This window comes from Ranitomeya imitator, chromosome 4 (genome assembly GCF_032444005.1).
Source record: "Ranitomeya imitator isolate aRanImi1 chromosome 4, aRanImi1.pri, whole genome shotgun sequence".
Classification (NCBI taxonomy): Eukaryota; Metazoa; Chordata; class Amphibia; order Anura; family Dendrobatidae; genus Ranitomeya; species Ranitomeya imitator.
The window spans coordinates 359,083,753-359,107,745 of NC_091285.1; the positions used below are offsets into that span (position 1 = coordinate 359,083,753).

At 44.9% G+C, this 23,993-nt stretch overlaps 1 protein-coding gene across 1 annotated transcript in view; it reads right to left on the reverse strand.

Annotated features, from left to right (window-relative positions):
- Positions 1–302: 302 nt before the first annotated feature.
- The window catches only part of PUS7 (pseudouridine synthase 7), an 86,177-nt gene continuing 62,486 nt past the window's right edge, over positions 303–23,993 (reverse strand). Inside the window, exons 14-16 of the mRNA XM_069765096.1 lie at positions 9,607–9,736; positions 5,400–5,491; positions 303–3,561 (exon numbers count right to left, since the gene is read on the reverse strand). Of these exons, the coding sequence (XP_069621197.1) occupies positions 3,425–3,561; positions 5,400–5,491; positions 9,607–9,736 (359 nt within the window). The 3' untranslated portion in view covers positions 303–3,424. The remainder of the gene's footprint in view (positions 3,562–5,399; positions 5,492–9,606; positions 9,737–23,993) is intronic.

Sequence of the window (23,993 nt, forward strand, 5' to 3'; positions counted from 1 at the left end):
ACTACAAGTACAATTTTTGGGGGGCTGAGTCACATACATGAATGGACGTGCCACAGTCTCCCTTCTAAATATAATACATGTATCTACGGTTTGTTAATGACTAAGACAACAACGGAGAGCTGGGGACATGGTCCTTTCTCCACTGCTTCTATACCACAATGGCAGACTGGGAACATTAGAAACCTGATGCGGGTCCTAGCATTGTATTACTAAATTTAAATTCAAGCTTTTTGTCAGTGTGACACATAATGCATTTCATAACTACTGCATTCACCATTCTATTACAGAATAATACACAAACATTTATATTCACTCGATTTATTAATAAAATGCCTTTATAAGATATCTAGAAACATAAAAGCATACGTCAACAAAACAGTTTTCAGATTGCTTTACAACATTATTTAAACTTAACAGTATGTGTTCTTATTGTCTCTTATTAGATTATAAAACAAAAAAAGTCCAATGTTTTAACATAAAAAAAGCATTTTATACAATAAGGAAAATAAAACAAAAACATTTTACAGGGATTGATGTTTCCCGAGTCAGCAGCTTTACTTTGTTGGCCTCTTTCACATGTTCTGGAGACATCCTATCAAAAATGTTTTCCAGTTTTCTGGTGCAAGATAGAAACAACTGTTTCACCAAAATGATGCAAGTATAAGCTGACCTCATGAACGTTATGTGTAAAAAGGCCTAGATAGTCGAGAGTCGTGCTTAGAAAAGGAGGGATTTTTAGAAAAGTTTCTTAAGAAAACATAAAACCCTGGATCAGTTCATGGGATAATGAAGACAAAAAAATAATATTAGTAGATATTGCAGGAACTACTTTGGATAATTATTAAAGGGAATCTGTCAGTAGGATCAATTCTCCTAAGCCATCAACATGGGCATGCAGCTAACAGAAAGTTGTATAAAATGATACCTTGATATCTGAGATCCAATGTCTTATAACGAAATACACGGTTTCTTAGAACACATACCGTATATACTCAGGAATAAGCCGAGATTTTCAGCCCATTTTTTTTAGTCTGAAAGCGCCCCTCTCGGCTTATACTCAAGTCAATGTCCCAGGGGGGTCAGCGGGGGAGGGGGAGCGGCGGCTGTGACATACTCACCTGCTCCTGGCGAGGTCCCTGCATCTCCGGGCGCTGACAGCTTCTTCCAGCGTTGAGCGGTCACGTAGTACCGCTCATTACAATAATGTATATGGACCCAACTCCACTCCCATAGGGGTGGAGCCACATATTCATTACTGTAATGAGCGGTAACGGTGACCGCTCAATGCTGCAAGAAGCTGTCAGCGTCCGGAGAAGCAGGGACCATGCCAGGAGCAGGTGAGTATAATGGGGAGGGGGAGCACTGCGCGATATTCACCTCTCCTCGGTCCAAATGTCTCTATGGAGCATCTTATGGGGCCCTTATTAACCTTTGTGCAGCATTATATGGGGCATATTTTAATATGGAGCATCTTATGGGGCCCATCATGAACTGTATAGAGCATCTTATGGGGCCCATCATGAACTGTATGTATATGGGGCTTCTGATTCAATATGGATATTCAAAAACACAACCTACTGATATCTCACTTAATTTCACTTTTATTGGTACCCATTTTTATTTTTTAAATTTACCGGTAGCTGCTGCATTTTCCACCATAGGCTTATACTCGAGTCATTAAGTTTTCCCAGTTTTTTGTGGCAAAATTAGGGGGGGGGTCGGCTTATACTCTAGTATATACGGTACTTCTGATTGAGGCCTATCAGTCATTTTTTCATAGATCGAACACAACCATTATAGTCTATGGGGTTGTTCACATGTCTGTGGTTTTTCTCAGACCGTTTGTCCATGAAAAACCCAAGACACGTCTGTATGTTTTTCTGGATGAAAAATGCCAATACAGGTCTATGGATCCATGAAAAACACATACAGCACAAGGATGGCATCAGTGTAATGTCTGCAGGCTGTGTGTAATTAACACTACAAAGGATAATCGAAACTTGAATTTATCTATCCGTAAAAAACACTGACGACACACCGATGGTAAAAATGGACATACGGAACAAATACGGATGACACACTGATCACACTGTACCATTTCTTCATGGTTCTCGTTCAGATTTGTGAACGAGGCCTTAATATATAAAGGGGCTTTAAAGCCATCTTGTCTGGACATAAGTCTCACTGAGAATCTGCCTCAAGAGCTTATTGCAAATTAAAAAGAATGTTAGCAGTGTGATGTGTAATGGCTGCTCTCCTGATCTCACAGCAAAGCTGTGAATGACTACAACTAATAGTACAGCATACAGCAGAGCGGTGCTTTGTCTAATTACAAACACATCTGCAGTGAGATGCTGTCTTTGGGAAGGAAGTGGAGTAAGACAGGGTTCACAATGTGTCAATGGCAATGCGCTGACGGCATCCGTTACACAGCGGCACTAACGTATTGTAACGGATGCTTCAGCACACCCATTGACTGCCATTATGTAGCGCATCGCTAACACGTCATAATCGGCATGCGTTAGCGATGTGCCGTCATTCTGTGTCGAACCCTCGGACGCGGTCTGAGGCGTTTCCGGGTCCGTCATCGCTAGCGTAGGTGGCGCATCTGCGCTATCGTGATCGCATAACGCGATCTTTAAAAAGCACTAGTGTTGGTGCAGTCCATTTAAAGCATACTTCGAATGGACTGCAACAACGCAATGTGAACCTAGCCTAAGAATTAGTTGTAATGAGGCACAGCTGTACTGGTTTTCTGAGCGATACGAGCCTGGCCCAAAGATCTCAACAATTCATTTACATGTTAAGAAAAGCGTGGATTTCTCTGGAATAAGACATTAGCTCAAATATATAATTCTATTCAACTATCTAAGACATGCATGACCATGAAGATGCCTCAGGAGGGTTTATCTTACCAACAGGGATTCCCTTTAAGCATATGACATTATTTGCATACTCTTAAAAGGTTTACTAAGCATTGTTAGCACAACATTTTCCCAGGCACTCCATAGAAACAGACTTACTGTTGTTTTGTTAGGATACACTATTACGAAGATATGTTGTTAAAATCCCACTGAGAAAATATAATATGCTATGCGGGAAATCTATGAAAAAGTTAACTTACTTTGCCATCTCAACACATCATTTTGCACTTTACTCCAAAATAGCATTGAGAGGTACTGTTTATCCACTTAATGAAAGTGTCGAATTGAGTGATGACAAATCTCATTTAATCATTTAGTTAGTATTTCCACTGTACTTCAAAAGATTAGGTTCTGCTTTGGCACGCATCATCATAGACAACGCAATACAAATAAAGCTAAACAAAATGAGGATTTGCACTTTTTTTTTTTAAATTACTTTTTTAACCAATGTCTCATTCAATCATGATAGAAAAAAAGCCCAGAAATGTTACAGAATGTGCTCAGCGTAACCACACAGTATTCAGCTGTGTCTGGTTCTTGATACTGGTGTCCATCTTAAGCACTTCTCTGATAGCCATTGTTGCATAAGTAGATGGAGGCAGGGAGAACTCCATCTTTAATGCTCTGTATTTTCCTTCTGTAAGAACAAGCAAAGAGATAGGCAATCATAAGAACATATACATACACGCTGTGTCAGCAAACTGCAGTTAATCAATACATGAACTCCAATATTGCTTGGGAAAGTCTGTCTTCACCGAATGCAGATTTTACCCCAGAATTGAGAATTTTTATAATGATGGATCAGTTTTGTCAGAGAAAAAAAGCAGATGTCTCTGATAAGATATATTACAAAGGTGCTTATTTTCATGTGCACTGTGTACTATTGATGTATGAAATAAAAATTAAAATGATGGTTACTCTAAGTATTAAATTAATGTACAAGTGAACTATATAAGCACGATGCATCAGCACACTGCAACTAACGAACTCCAATTTTCCTTGCTGTAAACATTAAAAACGTAAGGTACTTTCTTTTTTTGTTGTCAAATCATAAGAGTCTCACTGAATGCTTCGCTGAGTAACCAAAATCTCTAACAGCTATAAAATTGTTGGAAGGTGAAAAGTGCAATACTGGAGGATATCCCAAATTATTAAAAATGCCACGTAGCATCGTTTTAAAATAGTTGTACCAATTTAATAAATACAGTTTCGTTGTTACCTACAATTTTATTGCTTTTAGCTTTTGCAGTTTTAAGTCATATTTTTGATGCACTGTGTGAACAAAGTGTATACATAGTATTTCAACCTGAAATTCTGTGCCCTGGGATACAAACTGCAACCCAGCTTACTTAATTTCTGTGCAACTTTTATTGTCCAGAATTATAAAAAAAACAAAAAAAAAACAAAAAAAAAAAAAAATGAGAACCCATAGCTGCCAGAATCCAGCTTTTTTAGGTAAAGAGGTATGTCTACTACTTTTACATCTTCTGATTGGCCAGGGTCTGATACCTCCGCCAATCAGCTGGTGACGGTGGCGGTCGGTCGGTCAGCCGGAAGTATTCACTTCTGGTAGTTTCTGCAGGTAGTGCACATCCACCTCCTATTCATTTCAATAGGAGGCAGATGCGCAGTACCAAGCCTCGGCCACTACCAGAAGATGGAGTAGCTCAGCAAGTGAGTACTTGCGGCCGCCACCGATAACAGCAGATCAGAGGGGGTACCAGGTGTCGGACCCCGACCGATCAGACATTGATGACCTATCCCAAGGATAGGTCAACAATGTAAAAGTAGTGGGAAACCCCTTTAATGGATCATGGCTAAAAAGATTGATTGATTTGTGTTGCCCAAAATATTTATTTTACATTAAAAATAAAGGAGAAAGAAAAAAAAAAAAACCACGTAACAGCTATGTCTAAACTGTTCCCAGAGATTTTCTCATCATTGGACTATAGAAAGTAGCCTCCCAAATCAGAATCAGGATTAGGGGTAAAGGGGTTCTCCAATCTGAAATTAAATGTCTGCGGTCACTTAGTGTGATCGCAGACAGACGACTCTGGACAGTGCATGATATATACACTGTCACGATTTCCCTGTAAGCCCTGAGAAAGTGAGCTATTTGCATACTTTCAGTCACATGCTAATTTGTCTCATCCGGCTTCTCACAATTGTCTTCTGCAAATCACATACATGTGGTCGCATGTACTCATGAAGGGAATACAGGGCAATTGTGGCAGTGCGCCCTGTCTAAAGTCACAAAGTGACTGCAGAGTTTTCATTTCAAAACTGAAAACCCCTGTAACAGTAAGTGATATTATGGATGTAGGCAACAGTGGAAACATCAAATTTCCAAATTTTTTTTTTTCCATGCGTGCAGTTGAACTGAGTATAAGGACTGTTGATGTGCTGACATCTATGGATTTTTGAAAAGCCTACCAAGTCTATGAAGAACGTCACTCATAATCAAAATGGGCATACCTGTGTTGAAGACTGGCAATGGTTTTCCTTCCATCTTTTCTATATCCGTTCCAACTAAAGGAATCTTTGTATCATCATATACAATTACTTCCCTGAACGAATAAAATAAAAATAAATAACCAAAATATCTTGTAAGTAAACACTAGAACATAGAAATTAATCCTAGAAATCGCACCCATTATATATAATAGAAATCAGACTTTTGCTTTAGTCAATCTCTGTCAGCGGCATTTAATGTGATCGCACCAGAAGCGTGTCACTAATCCTGCCCATCAGCACCTGTGTCACATGACTGTGGGTTGTCGATGGGTTGACATGACAACTCGAGGTCTGCAGTAGACCCCTGTAGTTGTCATTACCAGATTGCTATGAGCGCCAGCAAATGAGCATTTCTACTACACACAGGCGATCTGATCATCACCTGTGTGCAGCAGAGGCAAACGGATTATCACAGCTTCTGTTCTCCCATAGAGACCATTGAAGCAAGTGGGAAAAAAAAAAACGTTTTTAAAAATATTAAAAAATTATAAAAGTTCAAATCACCCCCCATTCAAAATAAAACAAATTAAGAAAAAAAATACAAATTGGTATCGCCGCGTTCAGAATCACCGGATCTATCAAGATATAAAAAGAATTAATCCGATTGGTAAACTTTTTTTGCCTGCCGAGCTGACGTTTTTAATGATACCATTTTGGTGCAGATACGTTCTTTTGATCGCCCGTTATTGCATTTTAATGCAATGTCGCGGTGACCAAAAAAAACCAAAACGCAATTCTGGTGTTTTAAATTTTTTTCTCGCTACGCCATTTTTAAAAAAAAAAAATCAGATATTTTTTATTAAACCATAAATATTGTACATAGACAATAAAAAGGAATACTTTGCTATCAGCAATATACAAATGTATAACACTTTTTTAGAAAACTTATTTAATCCCAAACCAAACACCCACCCCCTTCCCCCCACCCTCTAGAGACCTGTCAAGAGTCGCCCCCCCCCACTACATCATATATAAAAGTACAAGAAAAGGAAGATGACTTGTCAATAATACTCCCAATGGGGCAAAAGGCCTTTAGATCACTGATTCAAGCCACGGATTCCACAACCTGTCAGAGGTCCATCTTGTTCCTCCTAGCGTAGATACTCCTCTCCAACGCAATAATATGGTCCACTTGCTTCATAAAGTCTCTCCTTGTTCTCGCTACGCCATTTAGCAATCAAGTTAATCCTTTTTTTCATTGATAGATCAGGTGATTCTGAACGCGGCGATACCAAATATGTGTATGTTTGATTTTATTTTTATTTTGAGTGGGGGGGGGTGTTTTTTTTTTTTTTTTTAAACATTTTTTTTTTTAACTTTTGGCATGCTTCAATAGTCTCCATAGGAGACAAGAAACTGCCACATCCCAATTGGCTCTGCTACATACAGGCGATGATCAGATCGCCTCCATAGAGCAGATTTGCTCACTTGCTATGAGTGCCGACCACTGGGTGGCGCTCACAGCAAGCCAGCACTGACAACCATAGAGGTCTCCAGGAGACCTCCTGTTGTCATGCCAACACACCAATGACCCCCGATCACGTGACAAGGGTCACTGGTGTGTGTATTTCCGGCATGATTTAAATGCTGCTGTCAGTGTTTGACAGTGGCATTTAAGGGGTTAATAGCTGCGGGAGGATCACGATTCCACCAGAGGCTATTCCGGGCTGTTCAAAACAGCCGCTATGTGGCGGGAAAGATGTGGGTTCACCGCCGGAGCCCACATCAAAAGGGAAGGAGTCCGACATCAGCGTACTATTACACCTTAGGTTGGAAAGGGGTTAAAACAATAAAAAGAATTCAAATCATTCCCTTTCCCAAAAATTATAAACATATTTTTAATTATTTGATACGACCAAGTCCTAAAAGAATGATGTATAAAAATCCAATTGCAATGCTGTGTCTCCCGGCGATCACATGACACTGGTTACATCACATGATCACTACAGCCAATCAGCTAATGCTGATAGCCTACACTATTCCATTAGGCCGTGTGCACACGTTCCGGATTTTTCCACGTTTTTTTGCTATAAAACCGCATCCAGTAAGCATCCAATTAATAGAATGCAATCCGCAATTTTTGTGCACAAATGCAGCTTAAAACTAAAAAGAATGAAAAACGCTTGTAAGCAGAAATTCTTCTTCCAACACCTGCGCTTTTCATGTAGAAACAAAAAAATGCTGCAAATACACCCTGTGCGAACATACCTTAATAATTTGCAGATTTCTATGTCTGCAAATTCACAAAGAAAATCTACAGCATTTCCATCTTGTGTGAACGTGCACAGAATTTAGCTGACCTGAAATTCAGGACAATAGAGGTTTGTGCTGCAGCTTTGTTTATCTCACAAGGCATTGCCCGCACAGAATAAATACAGTGTGTAGAAGACTAAAGGTACCGTTACACTAAACGATTTACCAACGATCACGACCAGCGATACGACCTGGCCGTGATCGTTGGCAAGTCGTTGTGTGGTCGCTGGGGAGCTGTCACACAGACAGCTCTCTCCAGCGACCAACGATGCCGAAGTCCCCGGGTAAACATCGGGTTACTAAGCGCAGGGCCGCGCTTAGTAACCCGATGTTTACCCTGGTTACCATTGTAAACGTAAAAAAAAACAAAAAAACAAACAAAAAAAAACAGTACATACTCACATTCCTGTCACGTCCCCCAGCGTCAGCTTCCATGCACTGTGTAAGCGCCGGCCGTAAAGCAGAGCGGTGACGTCACCGCTGTGCTCTGCTTTACAGCCGGCCGGCACTGACACAGTCAGTGCGGGAAGCTGACGACGGGGGACGTGACAGGAATGTGAGTATGTACTGTTTTTTTTTTTTACTTTTACAATGGTAACCGGGGTAAACATCGGGTTACTAAGCGCGGCCCTGCACTTAGTAACCCCATATTTACCCTGGTTACCAGTGAACACATCGCTGGATCGGCGTCACACACGCCGATTCAGCGATGACAGCGGGTGATCAGCGACCAAAAATAAGGTCCTGATCATTCCCAGCGACCAACGATCTCCCAGCAGGGGCCTGATCGTTGGTCTCTGTCACGCATAACGATTTCGTTAACGATATCGTTGCTACGTCACAAAAAGCAACGCTATCGTTAACGAAATCGTTATGTGTGAAGGTACCTTAAGACCCCTTTCACACATCAGATTTTTGCCGTCAGTCACAATCCGTTGGCTCAACGGATCCATCACAGATTGTGAAAAACTGATGCCACGGATCCATTTTTTTGGACGGATACGATTAGCGGATCTGGCTAATTGGATCGGAGCATGCTCAGTTAAAAAAAACGGAATCCATCATTTGACAGATCTGGCGCCATAGGCTTCCATTGTAGCAAACGACGGACGGCGACGGATCCGTCGCTGTCCGTTTTTTCTACATACACAAAAAAAGTTAATTTGTCCGTTGTCTCCGGCCGCCAAACAATTTTCCACGGATCCGGTCAACAACGGATTAAACATGAGGCCATCCGTCGCTAATACAAGTCTATGAGAAAAAAACTGATCCAGCGGCATCAGTCGCCGGATCAGTTTTTTTCAGAATTCAATGGGTTGCAACTGATGGCAAAAACTGATGTGTGAAAGGGGCCTTAGGGTGCTTTCACATTGCGTTTTGGCACCCGTCTACTATGTCTGAGTGTCCGCCTCCAGTAGGCGTACACGCTCGAAAATTATGCACAGCAGAGCTCTTCACTCCGCTGGCACCATTATAGTCTATGGCCATGTAGGTGCCTACCTCTGAATTACATTTTGTAAGCCCTAACGGCGTCACCGAACGGGTGACAGAATGTAATGTGAAAGCACCCTTAGGCCGGGGTCACACTTGCGAGTGCAATGCGAGAAACTCGCACGAGTCTCTCTTCTCAATACCCGGCACTGCCGCCGGCACTCGGGACATGTACTTCTATGCAGCCGCATGCTCTGGTCCAGAGTGCCGGCGGCAGTGCCGGGTATTGAGGGGAGAGACTCGTGCGAGTTTCTCGCATTGCACTCGCAAGTGTGACCCCGGCCTTAGGATGAGCGCTCTAGTTACTGAATGTATCCGATAAATGTTTCTATTTATTGATGCGTATTACATTAGAAGGTAAATAACTTTACATAACACTGGAAAAGAGTCGAAAGAAATAAAATAACAAATAAGCACTACGTACCAGCTAACATCTTGGGGTCGTATCAATATTTTTCTGTATGCTCCAGCTAAGGAATAATCTTTTACTCGGTGTCTCATGTTTTTTATGTCCAGTTTGTCAGCAGCAAGCATTTCTTCATATGCTGCGGCAACTTTAGAACATAAAAAAAGGAAAAAATAAAAATGCTCTGTTAATATTACTAGGATAGAGAAAAAAAAATAATATTACTTTTTTAAAAGGACTTTAAAATAAAAGAGAACCTATCAGCAGAATTTAGCCTTATAAACTAAAAGCATGGCCATAATGGCGCTGTGAGCCCGATTAACCTGATACCAGATATAAAGGGATCCACTCAGTGGCTCATGAATACTCACCTTGAGAGGTTTCCATAAAATGTGGGGGCAGGGTTTTCTTCTGGTTCTTGCCCCACCCTTCCCCCACCAGCCCCCTCTGATTCTTGTACAGATGACCAATTCAGTGAACTGCCTCCTTTTTAAAATTCTGTGCAGCCATCTTTGCGTGGGTGGCACTTGCGCAGTGTGAGTTGGCATCCTGTGTGCAGGACTTCAATAAAATGGCGCCGAATGTGGCGCATGCTCAGATAGAGATTTTAGCTCAATAACTTTTTTACCGAGCCGAAATCTCGATCTTCTCATTAGCCGCATCTGGCACCATTTTGAAGGGCTGCACACAGGATGCCAACTCACACCGCGCACGTGACGCCCACACAATGATTGTGGCAGTGGCATGGAATTTTGAAAAGGAGGCAGGTCACTGAATAATCAGAACCAGAAGACCCTGCCCTGTCATCCCGCCCTGCAGCATACAAGACATAATTTTATGGAAACATCACAAGGCGAGTTTTCATCAGCGACTGAGCGGATCCCTTTACATCGGGTATCAGAATGATCAGCATCACAGCACCATTATGTCCATGCCTTTAGGTTACAGGGCTAAATCCTATTTACAGGTTCTCTTTTATGGCATTCTGACATAAGAAATGATGTTTACTTTTTTTACCCACTGCAGAATAGGACATGAAGCTTGTAAGAGCTGCTAATAAGAATACTGGCCGATTTGATCCAGATTTCAGCTGTCTTCTTAACTAGGACTCTCTTTGGCTGCAGAAAACAACCCCAGATTGGTGCAACAAGGAAGGTCAGAGTTATGAGCCATCATATTTCTATCACTATGTTAATATGCCATTTTCAATCATTGCACAGTGTTGGTTTCTCGAGAGAGACACGCCATTTGAAAAGGTGAATGGTAATGAAAAAAAAAAAAAAAAAAAGGAAGAAAAAAAATGAAAAACTATCAAGAGGCTAACAAAACCAGTCAATATAGTAAGCAATGAGAATCTGTCAGTGGGATCTACCCTCCTAAGCCATCTATGTAGGCATGGAGGTCATAGAAAGTTGAACATAGTGATTATTTGATATCTGCGATCTGATGTCTTATTCCCAAGAAAACTACATTTTCCGAATATGTAAATGAGCTGTTAAAATCTGCCTCCAGAGCTTATTTAATATGTATTTATTTTATATGTAAGGAGGAATCTCCATTGTTAGTCACGTAAAGACTGACAAACTTACAATGGCACAGAGGGAGTATGAATGATCAGATTCATAAAAAAAATAAGTTTATTAAATACATTAAATAATATATACATAAAAAAGCACAGTACAGAAACCATTAGCCCTAAAGAATTAAACATGCCAGTAAAAGGATATCACGCAGCTTAAAGGGGTTGTGCAGTCTAAATCCATAAGTCTGCAGTCACTCTGTGTGAGCTGGCACCGGAGGGTGTGTATGCATTATACATGATCCTGGCCAGCACCAGTTCAACGGGCGTATCCTCGCTCCATAACATTTGCATTGAGAGAGGCCTTACCCCGACTTTAGTGACCTGGCCGACTAGAGGGCACGGCCTAGCTCCATACAAGTGTATTACAGCAGAGGATACAGAAAGGAATATCCACCGCACTCATGTTCAAGATACTTTTATTGACTAGTACACATCAAAGAAGCATGAACCAGTTGAAAACAGATTAGCGAAAAAATAAGGAAGACATTTCGAGCTATCCTGGTATATCTGAATCAGTGAAATACAGCATATGAAAGTATGAGCTTATTATATAGGGATAACTTAGAAGAGTCCATCTGTCTGGGGAATAGAGTAACGCAGGCACATCCCAAGCCATTACAGTTCACTTTGATTACAGCCTGGGATCACAGAGGATTCTTTTTGTAAAATATTTCACTGCCTGTTTTTTTTTAAACAATGTTTTACCTCAAAGAAAGAATAATCTGTGATCCCCTGCTGTCCTGTCTGTATACTCCCCTGCCCAGGAGCTGTGGTATGATCAGACCATGTTCCTGTACAATCAGACACGGCCATTACACAGTACACAGCAGGGACACATTTATAAGATTATCTCAGCACAGGAACATTTTATTTAATCACATCCAATTGTAGAAATTACTATTATTCCAAGGTCTATTGATTAAAATCAACTTTTGTTTGTGGGAAAACCCCTTTAACTGCTTATTTACATTTTAAGAAATAAGTAGATTTCTCTGGAACAAGACATCAGATTGCAGATATTAAGGTATTATTTTAATCAACTTTTTATGACCTGCATGCCCATATGAACGGCTTAGGAGGGTTGATCCAACTGATAGACTCCCTTTAAAAATGGGTCTTTGTCTCCAATCCATGAGACTCCGTACATCTCCTTATTCTCATCAGTTTTGCAGATAACGCTTGGCGATTAAAGTCTATGGGAATCTGAGACATGGATTTAACTAGGAAGACATACCGTATATTCTCAAGTATAAGCCGAGTTTTTCAGCACATTATTTTGTGCTGAAAAAGCCTCCCTCAGCTTATACTCGAGTGAGGGTCTAGAACAGGGGTGGGGAACCTCAGGCGCCAGAGCCATTTACGGCCCTCGATGACCTTTTATCAGGCCCCCGGGCAGATTCTCAGGGACCGCATTCTTGGGCAGGGCGCTGTATTTTGATTGCCACCAGCTCATTAATTTCTTCTTGCTCTGTTAGCGCACACACGCAGTGTTCACTACTGAACACTGAAGGGCAGGCAATGAAAGATTACGTCCTGACACCAGTGCCAGAGTCAGGATGTACTTTGTGAGCGGAGCTTGCACGGCCTCCGAAGGATGGTATAAATATCCACATGGCCCTTGGCAGAAAAAAGATTCCCCACCCTTGGTCTAAAAGATGGAAGGGGAGCAGCAGCGGCAGAGTTGCAGGTCACAGGAGGCAGGAGCTGGCTGCTGCGGCTAAAGCCTGTGCCCGCTGCTAAAGAGAAATTTTCACTGCGCTTGCATAGAGATAGGGATGAAGAGCCAAGCATACAAGGATAGGGATGAAGAGCCATGCAGACAAGGATAGGGATGAGGGGGCCATGCATGCCAGGATAGGGAGGATGAGCCATGTATATAAGGATAGGGATGAAGAGCCATGCATACCAGGATGGGGATGAGGAGACCATGCATACCAGGATAGGGATGAGAGGGCCATGCATACCAGGATAGGGATGAGGAGCCACGCATACCAGAATAGGGATAAGAAGCCATGCACAGCAGGATAGGGATGAGGAGACAATGCATACAGGATAGGGATGAGAAGCCATGAAGACCAGAATAGGGATGAGGAGCCATGCAGAACAGAATAGGGATAAGAAGCCATGCACAGCAGGATAGGGATGAGGAGACAATGCATACCAGGATAGGGATGAGAAGCCATGAAGACCAGAATAGGGATGAGGAGCCATGCAGACCAGAATAGGGATGAGGAGCCATGCATACCAGGATGGGGATGAGGGGACAATGCAGACCAGGATGGGGATGAGGGGGCAGTGCAGACCAGGATGGGGATGAGGGGACAATGCAGAACAGGACGGGGATGAGGGGACAGTGCAGACCAGGATGGGGATGAGAAGGCCATGCATACCAATGAGCTTCTTTTTGAGAAAAAAAGTGAGTTTCTCTCAGATAGTAACCCTCACTTGATGAGCGAACATGTTCTGATAAGGTGTTATCCGAGCATGCTCGAGTGCTGTCCGAGTGTCTTCGGCGTGCTCACACAACACAACCCAGGTTTAAAAAAAAAAAAAAAAAAAAAAAAATCGCAATATTCTTACCTTCCGGCGTTCCGCACAGCGTTACCGATGCTCGCGATGCTCCCGGCGTTCCCAGTAATGCTTTGCGTGCAATGACCTCTGATGACTTCACGGTCTCACGAGACCGCAACGTCATCGGGTCATTTCGCAATGCATTACTGGGAACACCAGCTGCCGGGAGCATCGATCGGTAACACTGCGCAGGACGCCGGAAGGTAAGAAATTTGCGATTTTTTCAACATTATATCTTGTTACTATTGATGCTGCATAGGCAGACAGCAATTTTCCGACGGATCCAGTGCACGACGGATGAAAAAGAAGGCCATCCGTCACAATCCGTCGCTAATACAAGTCTAAGAGAAAAAACAGATCCAGTAGAAAAATTTGCTGGATCCTGTTTTTTCAAAAATAGAATTAGTCTTACCGGTAATTCGGTTTCTAAGAACCTTCCACGACAGCGGTACAGGAGGATGTCTCCCCACCCTAATGGGGGACAGGAAACACAAAAGAGATTAAATACCCTCCCCTTCCTGCAGCCTCCAGTGTTTTTTCTGGACACAGTAGCATGTATAATTACCACTTAGGTGCAGGAACCATTCGATACGTATCATTAATAGGGAGGGAAATTAGTGCTGTCATGGAAGGTTCCAAGAAACCGAATTACCGGTAAGACTAATTCTATTTTCTCCAGTCACCTTCCACGACAGCGGTACAGGAGTAGTACCAACAATTTAATTTCTTAGGGGGGGACAACAGCCTGCAGAACTCTTCTGCCGAATGTTAAATCCCGGTTAAAGTCTAGCCCATAGGTCTCAAACTGCATTCCTCGAGGGCCGCAAACCATGCGTGTTTTCAAGATTTCCCTCGCATTGCACAAGGTGCTGGAATCATTCTGTGCAGGTGATTAAATTATCACCTGTGCAATACAAGGAAATCCTGAAAACATGACCTCTTTCCGGCCCTTGAGGAATGCAGTTTGAGATCTCTGGTCTAGCCTGTAGTGCCTGGTGAACGTATGAACCGAAGACCAGGTGGCGGCTCTGCAAATCTGCTCCGTAGATGCGTCACCTCTCTCTGCCCATGATGTTGACACTGACCGTGTAGAGTTGGCCTTCAGTGAAGAAGGAGGGGATAGGTTCTGAGAGGAGTATGAGAGAGATATGGCTTGCTTAATCCAATTGGCGATTGTGTTTTTTGCCGCCATTTTCAAGAGATTTTTTGCCGCCAAGAGATTTCGATCAATCCTCCAACTCTCAGTTTGTTGAAGGTAATATAGAACCACCCTGCGGACATCCAGGGTGTGGAAAGATTCTTCCCTCCTGTTAGAGGGATCTGGGCAGAATGAGGGCAGCACTATGTCCTGACCTCTATGAAAGTCTGATGTTACCTTAGATAAAAATGTAGGGTCTAGACGGAGGCTTATACTATCTGATGTTATCTTCAAATAGGGCTCTTGCATGCATAGGGCTTGTAGTTCTCCTATCCGTCTGGTGGAGGTAATGGCCACTAAAGAGACAATTTTTAGTGTAAGAACCTTTAAAGAAGACTCTGATAAAGGTTCGAATGGATCTCGTCTTAGACTCTTAAGGACCAAGTTTAGGTCCTAGGTTCTGGTCAAAATATGAGCTAAGGCTACGTTCACATTAGCGTCGCTGTTGCGTCGGCGACGCAGCGGCGACGCGCCCCTATGTTTAACATAGGGGACGCGTGCGTCTTTTTGCACGCGTTTTCCGACACGTGCGTCGTTTTAGACGCTAGCGTCGGACGCAAGAAAACGCTACAAGTTGCATTTTCTGTGCGTCCGATTTCGTCAAAAAACGACGCGCGCGTTTTTGCGCGCGTTTTTCCGTGCGTCGCCGACGCAACAGCGACGCGACGCTAATGTGAACGTAGCCTAAGAGCTGAGACCTGGACCTTTAAGGTACTAGGCTTAAGCCCTAAATCTAGACCTTTCTGGAGGAAGTTTAGAATCTGGGTAATATTCGGATGGAATAGGTCTGGGGTGTTCGGCAGACACCAAGATGAAAATTTCTTCTAGACTTTGGCATAAATAGCATTGGTTATCAGTTTCCTACTTCTCTGAAGAGTGTGAATCACTTCATAGGAAAGGCCTCTTGCTCTTAGTATCTCGGCTTCAGTAGCCATGCTGCAAGATTCAACCTGTGTAGGTTCGGATGTAATAATGGACCCTGACGAAGAAGGTCGCTCTTATGAGGTAAACATATTGGCCCCTCCTGGGCCATGTCTCATAGTGCACTGTACCAACTCCTTACCGGCCACATGGGGGGCGATCAGAATTGTAGTGACCCGTTCGGATCGGATTTTCTGTAATGTCTTTGACAGCATCGGGATCGGAGGGAAAGCATAGGCGAGGCTAAATTCCCAGGAGTGTGAGAAAGCATCCATGCCCAGTGCTCTGCCTGTCATATTTAGAGAAAAATATGTTCGTAGCTTGGTATTCTGGCTGTTGGCAAATAAGTCCACCTCCGGGATCCCGCATCGGGATACTAGGGAGAGGAAGACTTCCTGATCTAAGCACCATTCCCCTGGAAGTACATCCCTTCTGCTGAGAAAGTCTGCTTGGGTACTGGCAGACCGCTTTAGGTGGACCGCCGTGATAGAGAGGAGGTGTCTTTCTGCCCAGCAAAAAATTCTTGAAGCCAGGGATTTTAGTTTTTCGAATCTCGTGCCCCCCTGATGACGAAGGTACGCTACAGCGGTCATGTTGTCGGAGTATATCCTGACATGGTGACCTTGAACGAGTCGACGCGGCCTTTAAGGCCTCTTCCACCGCCTTCAGTTCTCTGAAGTTTGAAGAGCTGGCTCTGGTGTCTGGAGACCATATGCCCTGGATGTGAGTTCCCTTGACTATGGCTCCCCATCCCCTCCAACTGGCATCTGATGTATTTTTAGTGGGACATGGTCCCAGCCGACCCCTGTTGGAGGTTCTGGTGACATAGCCACCATACTAGGGATGTTCTGACATGATTGGGGAGGAGAACTTTCTTGGATAGAGAGCTCTGCTGCCTGTCCCAGGATGACAGAACGTGTGACTGAAGGACTCTTGTGTGGGCTTGGGCCCATGATACCATCTGGATAAAGGATGTTAGGGACCCCAGAATGGACATAGAGTGTCACAGAGTGGGAGCTTTCAGGGCTCTGAATTTCGTTAATTTCTGTACCAGATCGAGCTGGCGCTCTCTGGGTAGAAAGGATTTCCTTAATTCTGAGTCCAGTAGGACCCTTAGGAATTTCTTCCTTGTGGAAGGAAGCAGATCTGATTTCTCTCGGTTCAAGATCCATCCCAAGGATTCAAGGATCTCTAGCGTCTTTGTTACGTCCGCATTTAGACGGGAGATAGATGGAGCGACGACGAGCAGTTCGTCTAAATATGGTACTATGCAAATCCCCTGAAGACGTATGAACATCACTGCCTCCGTCATGATCTTTGTGAACACTCGAGGTGCCGATGAGATTCCAAAGGTGAGGGTGTTGAACTGATAGTGTGTTACCAGTTAATTCTGAGAGATTGCAAATCTTAGGAACTTCCGCAATTTTTGATGGATTGGGACGTGATAATATACACCCCTCAAATCTACCGTAGCCATCTCCCAGCCCTGAGCTATCAAGGGAATCGCAGACCTGATTGATTCCATCTTGAATCTTCTGTAAGTAATTACCCGATTTTGGGGTTTCAGGTTGATAATTATCCGGTGCTTCCCTGAAGGCTTTTTGATTAGAAATAGGTGAGAATAGTGTCCTCTGCCTATCTCCTGTTGGGGTACTGAGGAAATCACTCCTGCTTGGAGTTATTCTTGAAGGTGGGAAAGAAATGCATCCTGAGGGTTGAGAATCTGTAATGGGGTGATCCTTAGGCGGCAAGGAGGAGGACTCTCGAACTCCAGTTTTAAACCATCCTGGATAGTACAGAGTACCCACCGGTTTGAGGAGATGGAACTCCACTGGCTGATCAAGCCCGAAAGCAAACCCCCGACGCCCTGGGGGTAGTCACTGCTTGTCAGGAGTCTGCTGGGACTGGGGGACAAGGATATTCCTACCCTTCCACCCTTTTGGTTAGCTCCAGCGGCCCGACTCGCCTTTCCCCTTGAATTCTCTTTGAGAAGTCTGATCTTTTGAGGGACGAAAAAAAATCGCTTTTTCAGATTCCTCTGTTCAGGAAGCGCTTTCTTTTTGTCTGTGGCCTTGTCTAATATATCTACCCTCCCTTATCCTCCCCTCTTTTGAAGTCTATTCTGTCTGCATCTACTCTCCCTCCAACCTCCAAGTGGCCATCATATACCGACCTCCAGGCCCGGCCACTGCCTTTATTGACCAATTCTCCACCTGGCTTCTTCACTTTCTCTCTGACATTCCCACCATTATCATAGGTGACTTCAACATCCCCATCGATACTCTTCAGTCAACAGCCTCCAAACTTCTGTACCTTACCTCATCCTTTGGACTTACTCAGTGGTCCTCCGCAGCCACCCACATAGACGGACATACATTAGACCTGGTATTCACCAGTCTCTGCTCTCTATCTAACTTCACCACCTCCCCTCTCCCTCTATCCGACCACCATCTGCTCACCTTCTCATCCCTGTCCTCCCCACCGGTCACCCATGTCCAGCAAAATGCGCACCCCCGCAGAAACCTTGCACACCTAGACATCCACACACTCTTTGACTCTATCCTACCACCATCCATATCCTCACTCCACGACAGACAGTGCCGCTGCTTTCTACAATGCCACTCTCGCATCAGCTATTGACACAGTTGCCCCTGTCATCCATGGCAGAGTGCGAAGTATCAATAGACAACCTTGGCACAATAACACCACTAAAAAGCTCTGGCAAGTGTCCAGGGTTGCGGAGCGGCGTTGGAAGAAAACACACTTGCAATACGACTTCACTGCATTCAAACAGGCAATATTCGCTTTTAAATCTGCTCTCACCTATGCTAAACAGGTCTACGTAACAACCCTCGTATCTTCCCTATCCTACAACCCCAAACAGTTATTCAAAACCTTTAACTCCCTTTCCGCCCCCCACTGCCCCTTCCAACCTCCCTCATCTCTGCTGAGGACTTTGCCACACACTTTAAAAATAAGATCGACCAGACAAGGCAAGTCTTCATTGTTCAACCACCTCAACCCCTTTGTATACCAGACCAATGCCCAAACCCCATAACCTCCCTATCCAACATCACTGAAGGGGTGCTTAATTGTCTCCTCTCCAAATCGCACCTCACCACCTGTGCGCTCGACCTCATCCCATCCCACCTCCTCCCCAACCTCACCACCACACTTATCCCATCCCTAACCCACCACTTCAACCTATCACTATCTTCTGGCACCTTCCCTTCTGCTTTCAAACATGCCACAATCACGCCTATCCTTAAAAAGCCAACCCTCGATCCAACTGCTATGTCCAGCTATCGCCCAATATCACTGCTCCAATTCGCTTCCAAACTCCTGGAGCAGCACGTCCACTCTGAATTTTCCTCCCACCTCTCATCTAACTTGCTCTTTGACAATCTACAATCTGGTTTCCGCCCCCATCACTCAACTGAGATAGCCCTGACCAAAATCACTAACGACCTACTTACCGCGAAAGCTAATGGACAATACTCTGTACTCCTCCTTCTAGACCTGTCCTCTGTTTTTGACACGGTTGACCTCTGCCTCTTACTACAGATCCTCTCCTCCTTTGGCATCAAAGACCTCGCTCTATCCTGGATCTCCTCATACCTTTCCAACAGCACATTCTGCGTCTCCCACTCCCACACTACCTCCTCATCCCACCCTCTCTCTGTTGGAGTCCCCCAAGGTTCTGTTCTAGAACCCCTACTCTTCTCCATCTATACACTTGGTTTGGGACAACTCAAAGTCCCATAGATTCCAATAATGCTGATGACACTCAGATCTACCTCTCTGGCCCAGACGTCATCGCTCTGCTGTCCAGAATCCTAGAGTGCCTATCAGCCATATCCGCCTTCTCCTCTCGTTTCCTCAAACTCAATGTGGACAAATCTGAACTCATCATCTTTCCTCCATGCCATAAATCTTCCTTACCTGACCTATCTATCGCAATCAATGACATCATGCTTTCCCCCGTACCGGAAGTCCGCTGCCTCGGAGTAACCTTCGACTCTGCCCTGTCTTTCAAACCGCACATCCAAGCTCTTTCCACCTCCTGTCGCCTCCAGCTCAAAAATATCTCCAGAATCCGTTCTTTCCTCAACCGTCAATCTACTAAAATGCTTGTGCACGCCCTCATCATCTCCCGCCTTGACTACTGCAACATCCTTTTCTGCGGCCTCCCTGCTAACACCCTTGAACCTCTCCAGTCCATTCTTAACTCTGCTGCCCGACTAACTAATCTCTCTCCTCGCTACTCCTCTGCTTCCCCCCTCTGCAAATCTCTTCACTGGCTCCCATTCCCTCAGCGTATCCAGTTCAAATTACTAATACTGACTTACAAAGCCATCCACAACCTGTCTCCTCCATATATCTCTGAACTAATCTCCCGATATCTTCCCTCACGTGATCTCCGGTCCTCCCAAGACCTCCTTCTCTCCTCCACACTTATTCGCTCCTCATCCACCCGCCTCCAAGACTTCTCCCGAATATCCCCCATCCTCTGGAATTCTTTGCCCCAACACGTCTGACTATCAACCACATTCAGATCCTTCAGACGGAACCTGAAAACCTATCTCTTCAGGAAAGCCTACAGCCTGCACTGACCCCGCTGCCGCCTCATCAGTACCGAAGCTACCGCCTCACCAACACCGGAGCTCCTGCAACCCTCAACCCACTGTCTCCTTCCCCATAATCCTGTAGAATGTAAGCCCCTCTGTATCAGTCTGTCATTGTTAGTTTGTTTACTGTGATATCTGTAACTTGTATGTAACCCCTTCTCATGTAAAGCACCATGGAATCAATGGTGCTATATAAATAAATAATAATATATCATCCAGGGCCTGACCAAACAAATAGCGACCCTGAAAAGGAATGGTACAAAGCTTTGTTTTAGAAGTGATATGGCCACTCCAGGATTTCAGCCATAGAGCTCTTCTGGCTGAGTTAGAAAGGACTGCAGACTTGGCTGCCACCCTAACAGATTCTGCCGAAGCGTCGGTAAGGAATCCCGTAGCCTTGCGGAGCCAGCGAAGCAGAGACCTAGCCACACAAGTGGACGCTATATTTGATCTAAGGAGGATCGTGGAGGTATCCCAAGATCTTCTTAGGAGACTCTCCATTTTACGGTCCATGGAGTTCCTGAGTTGGGATGAGTCCTCAAATGGGAGGGCGGTCTTTTTCGTCACTCTAGACACCTGTAAGTCTACCTTCGGGGTATCCCATCTAAAGGGAAGCGGTTTTTAAGGTCAGATGGAACACTCCTGAGTCAGAAGAACGTAATTCACCAAAGTCTGAGTCAGAAACTACCGTTGATAATTTCCTCTTTTTGGGAGGAGGTGGCTGCGGTAACAGAGACTGGGAAAGGGCCGATACTGAGGATTGAACTTCTTGCTTAATGAGGGATTTAATGCTTTCGAACAGAGATGGTTGTTCGGAGTGCAACACCTCATCAGTGCCGATCTATCAAAGCTTCTTCTTGTATGATGAAGGAAGCCTTGATGCACACACACCACACTTGCGGTCTTCAGTTTTTCTGGAACTTTTGTCCTTTTTAGGGGCAGAAGACTTGTCTCCCTAAAAAAGAGAGAGAAGGGGACTAAGTATCATTGCCACCTAGAGGTAAAAAGGTGGGACCTTAGCCCGCTACTCACAGTAGGAGGGAAGACGCAGGGCTCTGCAGATGCAGAGAGGGGTCCATCACCATCCATGGTGAGTCGGTAAGATGCAGTCACACACAGACAGACATGGGGCCTTACCTGGAGATGAACCCCAACAAGGGTTAAATAGCCGAGGTTACTGCGTCAGATAGCGTGCTCCTCTCCCTGGTCCGCAGGTATAGGGAGCAGGGGGGAACCCGACCGGGAAGGCCCCACATGGCAGCCGAATCCAGCAGCGCTGGGCACGCGTGCTTTCCATGGTGGAACGCACAGGAAGGGAACCGGAAGTTCGGTAACGTCACTTCCGGTTCGCGCGTACTCAGAATCCGGCACCAAGACGGGAGAGGAAGAAGCCGGGGAGCCGCAGGGGGACCCCAGTCGCACATCACCGCTCCGCTTTACCCCAGAAGGGGCGCGGGAGGAGCGGGAATAAGGTCCCAAGTCCATGATAATATGGAGATGGGAGCAGCTCTGCAGGGAGGAAAGCATCACATCCGACCCCAGTTGCCCGGCTAAATGCGAGTAGGACTGTGTGCTCCGATCGCCGGCCATGGCAGCACTAAAGCAGGACTTCTTCATGCCCCATAGGGGACAGGAAAAACACTGGAGGCTGCAGGAAGGGGAGGGTATTTAACCTCTTTTGTGTTTCCTGTCCCCCATTAGGGCGGAGAGACATCCTCCTGTACCGCTGTGGTCGAAGGTGACTGGAGAAAATTGACGGATTTCGATGGGAGCTCAAAGACGTAAGTGTGAAAAAGGCCTAAGCCTATGAACTCATAGTGACAAGAGCCACATGATCTGCATGAGCGTTGAAGCTGCTGCTATAACTCACATTGAGCCTTTGCAGAAAGACTGTAGACTCGATAATACAGAATCTAGCACAGGATTAATCATAGCATCTAGCCAACTCCTCAGCAGCATCCTAAGCAAACCTTGCTAGGCCTTCAACGTCGAATACATACAGCACTATGTCACACACTATGGCCTCCACTACACACTGCTGCTTATTCCACTCACCCTAATATTAACCCCACCTGTAAGGACAGGTCTAAATGCAATTCACTATTATGGCCAAAATTTGAATTGTGACAAAAAACAGAATATGAATATTAATATGATTAAAGGGAATCTGTCACCTAATCTGAGAGACGCATACTGTAGAGACAGAGACACTGATTCCAGCAATATGTCACTTACTGGGCTGCCTGCTGAAGTTTTGATAAAAATCATTGCTTTATTAGTCAGAGATATAACTAAACTAGATGGTGGCCCGATTCTAACGCATCGGGTATTCTAGAATATGCATGTCCACGTAGTATATTGCCCAGTGACGTAGTATACAGCACAGAGCCACGTAGTATATTGCCCAGCCACGTAGTATATTGTCCAGTCACGTAGTATATTGCCCAGTCACGTAGTATATTGCCCAGTCACGTAGTATATTGCCCAGCCACGTAGTATATTGCTCAGCCACGTAGTATATTGCCCAGCCACGTAGTATATTGCCCAGCCACGTAGTATATTGCCCAGCCACGTAGTATATTGTCCAGCCACGTAGTATATTGCCCAGCCACGTAGTATATTGCCCAGTCACGTAGTATATTGCCCAGTCACATAGTATATTGCCCAGCCACATAGTATATTGCCCAGCCACGTAGTATATTGCCCAGCCACGTAGTATATTGCCCAGCCACGTAGTATATTGCCCAGCCACGTAGTATATTGCCCAGTAACGTAGTATATTGCCCAGTGACGTATTGCCCAGCCACATAGTATATAGCAGAGCCATGTAGTATATTGCCCAGTCACGTAGCATATTGCCCAGCACAGAACCACGTAGTATAGAGACTTAAAAAAAAAAAAAAAAAACATATACTCACCTATAGCCCGTTGAAGTCCTGCTATACTCACCCTCCGCCGCCTTTCCCGCTCCTCTGGACTCTCCTGGGATCGCTCCATTGCAAGTGCCAGCTTCCGCTCCCAGCGCTGGTGCGAGCAGGACCTATGATGATGTCGCGGTCACATGACCGTGACGTCACGGCAGGTCCTTGTCGCACACCAGCCCTGAGACGGGAGCGGAAGCTGCCGCTTGCAATGGAGCGGTCCCGGGAGCGTGGAGAGGAGCGAGAAAGGTGGCGGAGGGTGAGTATAGCAGGTCTTTTGTTTTTTTTATTATTTTTAACATGACCTATTTTTACTATTGATGCCGCGTTGGCAGCATCAATAGTAAGTAGTTGGGGACACACAGGGTTAATAGCAGTGGTAATGGAGCGCGTTACACCGCGGGCCGTTACCGCTGCCATTAACCCTGTGTGAGCGGAGGGGATTATGGAGCGGGCGCCGGGCAGTGAGTGCAGGGGAGTAGGGGAGGGACTAATCGGACAGTGGCCGTCGCTGATTGGTCGCAGCAGCCATGACAGGCAGCTGCCAAGACCAATCAGCGAACGAATAACCGTGACAGAAGGAC